Below are 6,975 nucleotides of genomic sequence, written 5' to 3'. Positions count from 1 at the left end.
GGACACACACACACACACACACACACACACACACACACACACACACACACACACACACACACACACACACACTACTAGTGACTGTACACCTCTCCTCCTACACACTCATCAACGTTGTTTGACCAAAATCAACACATTAAAAGTCTATTTTTACTGTCTGCGTTTCAAGTCTGTTTTAATAGTTTCTGTCCTTAAATTCCACGGTAGTAGAAACTGTTATAGTGATGATGATAACAGCTCTACAGTCACCTCATCATGTACCCTCCTGACCCTGTTCTGGTCCATAACCTCATCATGTACCCTCCTGACCCTGTTCTGGTCCATATCCTCATCATGTACCCTCCTGACCCTGTTCTGGTCCATATCCTCATCATGTACCCTCCTGACCCTATTCTGGTCCATATCCTTATCATGTACCCTCCTCTCTGAGAGCTGTTGGCTATATGACCCTATTCTGGTCCATAACCTCATCATGTACCCTCCTGACCCTATTCTGGTCCATATCCTCATCATGTACCCTTCTGACCCTGTTGTGGTCCATATCCTTATCATGTACCCTCCTGACCCTGTTCTGGTCCATAACCTCATCATGGACCCTCCTCTCTGAGAGCTGTTGGCTATATGACCCTGTTCTGGTCCATAACCTCATCATGTACCCTCCCGACCCTGTTCTGGTCCATAACCTCATCATGTACCCTCCCGACCCTGTTCTGGTCCATAACCTCATCATGTACCCTCCTCTCTGAGAGCTGTTGGCTATATGACCCTGTTCTGGTCCATAACCTCATCATGTACCCTCCCGACCCTGTTCTGGTCCATATCCTCATCATGTACCCTCCTCTCTGAGAGCTGTTGGCTATATGACCCTGTTCTGGTCCATAACCTCATCATGTACCCTCCTCTCTGAGAGTTCTGTTGGCTATATGACCCTGTTCTGGTCCATAACCTCATCATGTACCCTCCTCTCTGAGGGCTGTTGGCTATATGACCCTGTTCTGGTCCATAACCTCATCATGTACCCTCCTCTCTGAGAGTTCTGTTGGCTATATGACCCTGTTCTGGTCCATAACCTCATCATGTACCCTCCTCTCTGAGAGCTGTTGGCTATATGACCCTGTTCTGGTCCATAACCTCATCATGTACCCTCCTGACCCTGTTCTGGTCCATAACCTCATCATGTACCCTCCTCTCTGAGGGCTGTATTTGTATGTATTATGGATCCCCATTAATACCTGGTTAAATAAAAAACAAAGTGGTGCAAAACCTTACGAAACTGGTACACAGCTCAATTCAGCTGGACTCTTGTGACAAATAAACTATTAAATTCTCTGTTGGTTAATAATTCAGTATTTAATGGTCTGGCTGACCACCAAATATTGGGTGTTCTAATATTTAATATATATAATTATATAATATAATAATATAATGTAACGTTCCGAACGTTACAAAGCCACGCCCACAGTGCGCTGTGATTGGACAAAGGGACTACACTTCCGTATACACAAAGCACAGATGACGTTGCAGTCCGTCCACTATTCTCTTCCGCCTTCCACATCGGCTGGGTCCGTCCTCTGTGTCCCGTCACGGCGAATAACTAAACCTCCAACACCGTCTGGCGTCCTTTACCAACACATTTACTACGAACAAAAGATGGGTGAAGCTGTCGACACCACGACGCTGTGTCTCTTCGACGTGGACGGGACGCTGACTGCCGCTCGACAGGTCGGTAGACGGTACTGCTAACGGTAGATCCTCCAGACAGTAGAGAGAGAGAGTGCTATGGTTTAGCTATGTTAGTTCATACTTCAGACAGTAGAGTAGAGAGAGAGAGTGCTATGGTTTAGCTATGTTAGTTCACACTCCAGACAGTAGAGTAGAGAGAGTGCTATGGTTTAGCTATGTTAGTTCATACTCCAGACAGTAGAGAGAGAGAGTGCTATGGTTTAGCTATGTTAGTTCATACTTCAGACAGTAGAGAGAGAGAGAGAGAGAGTGCTATGGTTTAGCTATGTTAGTTCACCCTCCAGACAGTAGAGAGAGAGAGTGCTATGGTTTAGCTATGTTAGTTCCCCCTCCAGACAGTAGAGTAGAGAGAGAGTGCTATGGTTTAGCTATGTTAGTTCACACTCCAGTCAGTAGAGTAGAGAGAGAGAGAGTGCTATGGTTTAGCTATGTTAGTTCAAACTCCAGACAGTAGAGTAGAGAGAGAGAGAGAGTGCTATGGTTTAGCTATGTTAGTTCACCCTCCAGACAGTAGAGTAGAGAGAGAGAGAGTGCTATGGTTTAGCTATGTTAGTTCAAACTCCAGACAGTAGAGAGAGAGAGTGCTATGGTTTAGCTATGTTAGTTCACACTCCAGTCAGTAGAGAGAGAGAGTGCTATGGTTTAGCTATGTTAGTTCACACTCCAGACAGTAGAGTAGAGAGAGTGCTATGGTTTAGCTATGTTAGTTCATACTTCAGACAGTAGAGTAGAGAGAGAGTGCTATGGTTTAGCTATGTTAGTTCACACTCCAGACAGTAGAGTAGAGAGAGAGAGAGAGTGCTATGGTTTAGCTATGTTAGTTCACCCTCCAGACAGTAGAGTAGAGAGAGTGCTATGGTTTAGCTATGTTAGTTCACACTCCAGACAGTAGAGTAGAGAGAGTGTGCTATGGTTTAGCTATGTTAGTTCACACTCCAGACAGTAGAGTAGAGAGAGAGTGCTATGGTTTAGCTATGTTAGGTCACACTCCAGACAGTAGAGTAGAGAGAGTGCTATGGTTTAGCTATGTTAGTTCACACTCCAGACAGTAGAGTAGAGAGAGTGCTATGGTTTAGCTATGTTAGTTCACACTCCAGACAGTAGAGTAGAGAGAGTGCTATGGTTTAGCTATGTTAGTTCACACTCCAGACAGTAGAGTAGAGAGAGTGCTATGGTTTAGCTATGTTAGTTCACACTCCAGACAGTAGAGTAGAGAGAGAGAGAGTGCTATGGTTTAGCTATGTTAGTTCATACTTCAGACAGTAGAGTAGAGAGAGTGCTATGGTTTAGCTATGTTAGTTCATACTTCAGACAGTAGAGAGAGAGAGAGAGTGCTATGGTTTAGCTATGTTAGTTCACACTCCAGACAGTAGAGTAGAGAGAGTGCTATGGTTTAGCTATGATAGAATGATATCTACTGTATCCGTGGTAGAGGCAGGACTGGCGTGTACTAATGTGTACTAATGTGTACTGGCGTGTACTGGCGTGTACCGGCGTGTACCGGCGTGTACCGGCGTGTACTAACGTGTCCTGGCGTGTACTGGCGTGTCCTGGCGTGTACTGGCGTGTACTAACGTGTACTGGTGTGTTCTGGCATGTACTAATGTGTACTGGCATGTACTAACGTGTGCTGGCGTGTACTAACGTGTGCTGGCGTGTACTAACGTGTACTGGCGTGTACTGGCGTGTACTAACGTGTACTGGCGTGTACCAACGTGTACTGGCGTGTACTGGCGTGTACTAACGTGTACTGGTGTGTTTCAGAGGGTGACTCCCGGGATGGAGGACTTCCTGCAGCGTCTGCGGCGGCGTGTTAGAGTCGGCGTGGTGGGCGGGTCGGACTTCATCAAGATCAAAGAACAACTGGGAGACGATGGTGAGTGTCTGGGAGGGAGGGAGGGAGGGAGGGAGGGAGGGAGGGAGGGACGATGGTGAGTGTCTGGGAGGGAGGGAGGGAGGGAGGGGGGGAGAGACGATGGTGAGTGTCTGTGTGTCTGTTGCAATTACAAACTGGTTACCAACAAGCATAGAACAGTAACCAATTACAAACTGGTTACCAACATGCATAGAACAGGTTCCTTATTTCAATTATAAACTGGTTACCAACATGCATAGAACAGTAACCAATTACAAACTGGTTACCAACATGCATAGAACAGGTTCCTTATTTCAATTATAAACTGGTTACCAACATGCATAGAACAGTAACCAATTATAAACTGGTTACCAACATGCATAGAACAGTAACCAAGAATGTTTTTCCTCATTCCTGTGGTATATTGTAGAGATGTAGGACACAGTTCTGCTCCCTAAATTCCCTTCCCCCCCGTGTCTCACTCAGTTCTGCTCCCTAAATTCCCTCCCCCCCGTGTCTCACTCAGTTCTGCTCCCTAAATTCCCTCCCCCCCGTGTCTCACTCAGTTCTGCTCCCTAAATTCCCTCCCCCCCGTGTCTCACTCAGTTCTGCTCCCTAAATTCCCTTCCCCCCCGTGTCTCACTCAGTTCTGCTCCCTAAATCCCCCCCCCCCATGTCTCACTCAATTGCGTTCCGACCGGTCCCTCTACACACGTGTGCTGAGTATAGAAATAAAAGCCTATAAAAACAAAAATAAAAGCCTATAAAAACAGAAATAAAAGCCTATAAATGCAGAAATGAATGCCTAATAAATACAGAAATAAAAGCCTATAAATACAGATCTGATGGGATACACAAGCTACATTCCTTGCCAAATGACAACAGTTTTTTCAGAAATTCAAAATGGACTAAACTTAGCTTTTTGGTCTTACTTAGGGTTAGGCATAGGGTTAGCAGTGTGGTTAAGGTTAGGGCTAAGGTTAGGGTTAAAATCATATTTTAAGAAGATACATTGTAGAAACAGGCTTTATTACTTTGTGGCTGCGGTACCTAGTGAAAACCCTACGTTGTGGCTGTGGTACCTAGTGAAAACCCTACTTTGTGGCTGTGGTACCTAGTGAAAACCCTACGTTGTGGCTGTGGTACCTAGTGAAAACCCTACTTTGTGGCTGTGGTACCTAGTGAAAACCCTACTTTGTGGCTGCGGTACCTAGTGAAAACCTTACTTTGTGGCTGTGGTACCTAGTGAAAACCCTACTTTGTGGCTGTGGTACCTAGTGAAAACCCTACTTTGTGGCTGCGGTACCTAGTGAAAACCTTACTTTGTGGCTGTGGTACCTAGTGAAAACCCTACTTTGTGGCTGCGGTACCTAGTGAAAACCCTACTTTGTGGCTGCGGTACCTAGTGAAAACCCTACTTTGTGAACTACTAGTGGCGTTAGAAGGGCTTAGTCCAGGTTATAACCCCCCTAAACAGACCGGTTCCACACTGAAAACATACAAAAACATTACTTTAATAAAGACATATTTTAATCCGAATCATTAAGCCTAGGCCTTAGGTTGGAGTCATTAAAACTCATTTTTCAACCACTCCACAAATTTCTTGTTAACAAACTATAGTTTTGGCAAGTCGGTTAGGACATCTACTTTGTGCATGACACAAGTCATTTTTCTAACAATTGTTTACAGACAGATTATTTCACTTATAATTCACTGTATCACAATTCCAGTGGGTCAGAAGTTTACATACACTAAGTTGACTGTGCCTTTAAACAGCTTGGAATATTCCAGAAAATGATGTCATGGCTTTAGAAGCTTCTGATAGGCTAATTGACATCATTTGACTCAATTGGAGGTGTACCTGTGGATGTATTTCAATGTATTTCAAGGCCTACCTTCAAACTCAGTGCCTCTTTGCTTGACTTCATAGGAAATTCATAGGAAAATCAAAAGAAATCAACCAAGACCTCAGAAAAAAGATAGTTTTTCCTGACATTTAAAGTAAAACAACTGAGTTTAAATATATTTGGCTAAGGTGTATGTAAACTTCTGACTTCAACTGTATTATGCAATGTTGTGTGCTGTTGGCATATAGATAAATAAGCACATGGTTTTTCCAGCCTTGTTATAAAAATGGTATTTTTTCTATTGGAGAACTAGTAAAAATAATAATGCAGTACTGGAACAGTCCAAGGTCCAATCCCTATCCCTATCCCTTGTCTGATATACTGTAAACAAGGCTGGAATGCTGTTAAACTAGCCAGTTCACTCCACCAATCAGGCCTTTATGGTAGAGTGGCCAGACGGAAGCCACTCCTCAGTAAAAGGCACATGACAGCTCGCTTTGAGTTTGCCAAAAGGCACCTAAAGACTCTCAGACCATGAGAAACAAGACCCTCTGGTCTGATGAAATCAAGATTGAACTCTTTGACCTGAATGCCAAGCGTCACGTCTGGAGGAAACCTGGCACCATCCCTACGATGAAGCATGGTGGTGGCAGCATCATGCTGTGGGGATGTTTTTCAGGGGCAGGGACCGGGAGACTAGTCAGGATCAAGGGAAAGATGAATGGAGCGAAGTACAGAGAGATCCTTGATGAAAACCTGCTCCAGAGCGCTCAGGACCTCAGACTGGGGCGAAGGTTCACCTTCCAACAGGACAACGACCCTAAGCACACAGCCAAGACAACGCAGGAGTGGCTTCGGGACAAGTCTCTGAATGTCCTTGAGTGGCCCAGCCAGAGACCGGACTTGAACCCGATCGAACATCACCATTTTTAGAATGAGGCTGTAACATAACAAAATGTGGGAAAAGTCAAAGGGTCTGAATACTTTCCGAATGCCCTGAACACACGACTGGAATGCTGTTATAGCATTCAGGACCCAAACTAACCAGTTTATCATAAATATAAATTCATATAATATATATTCTGCTCTGCAGAATCACTGATCAACGAATAACATCTCACTATGGAATCAAGATCAGTGACTCTACTCTGTGTCTGTGTCTGTGTGTGTGTGTGTGTGTGTGTGTGTGTGTGTGTGTGTGTGTGTGTGTGTGTGTGTGTGTGTGTGTGTGTGTGTGTCAACTGATCCGTCAGGTTGTATTTAGCTGCTCTGACCTTCTCAGCTCTTCTCTGTAAAGGTCGTCACACGCATACACATACACACACACACACACACACACACACACACACACACACACACACACACGCACAGTGTACTAATGTATGTGTTTGTGTGTGGTAGTGGTAGAGAAGGTGGACTATCTGTTTGCTGAAAATGGATTGGTGGCCTATCAGAATGGACAGCTGGTAGCAGTACAGGTAAGACCCTGACCTTTAACCTTTGATGCTCCCATGTGGTTTATTGACCAAG

General features: G+C 44.7%; 1 protein-coding gene and 1 long non-coding RNA gene across 2 annotated transcripts; one reads left to right on the top strand and one right to left on the bottom strand.

Moving 5' to 3' along the window:
• Positions 1-491: 491 nt before the first annotated feature.
• Positions 492-934, bottom strand: LOC115182788 (uncharacterized). Its single transcript, XR_003873887.1, has 2 exons — positions 723-934; positions 492-644 (listed from the first exon to the last, which is right to left on the bottom strand). It is a non-coding gene; the product is annotated as an uncharacterized LOC115182788 (long non-coding RNA).
• Positions 935-1,518: 584 nt separating this feature from the next.
• LOC115182787 (phosphomannomutase 2-like) lies at positions 1,519-6,974 on the top strand. The gene is made up of 3 exons (XM_029744244.1): positions 1,519-1,722; positions 3,508-3,619; positions 6,847-6,974. The coding sequence occupies exons 1-3, from the start codon at positions 1,651-1,653 to the stop codon at positions 6,933-6,935; spliced, it is 273 nt and encodes a 90-aa protein (XP_029600104.1). The 5' UTR covers positions 1,519-1,650; the 3' UTR covers positions 6,936-6,974.
• Position 6,975: the final 1 nt, after the last annotated feature.

The sequence above is a fragment of the Salmo trutta genome, unplaced genomic scaffold (genome assembly GCF_901001165.1).
Source record: "Salmo trutta unplaced genomic scaffold, fSalTru1.1, whole genome shotgun sequence".
Classification (NCBI taxonomy): Eukaryota; Metazoa; Chordata; class Actinopteri; order Salmoniformes; family Salmonidae; genus Salmo; species Salmo trutta.
Note: the sequence above shows the minus strand (reverse complement) of the source record. Positions and strands in the feature narration are given on the sequence as shown.

Excerpts from the sequence above, each read along its gene's own strand:
- LOC115182787 (XM_029744244.1), top strand. The coding sequence starts at position 1,651 with ATGGGTGAAGCTGTCGACACCACGACGCTGTGTCTCTTCGACGTGGAC. Across the intron at positions 1,723-3,507 it reads CGCTGACTGCCGCTCGACAG|AGGGTGACTCCCGGGATGGA; the intron begins GTCGGTAGACGG and ends GGTGTGTTTCAG. Across the intron at positions 3,620-6,846 it reads AGAACAACTGGGAGACGATG|TGGTAGAGAAGGTGGACTAT; the intron begins GTGAGTGTCTGG and ends TGTGTGTGGTAG.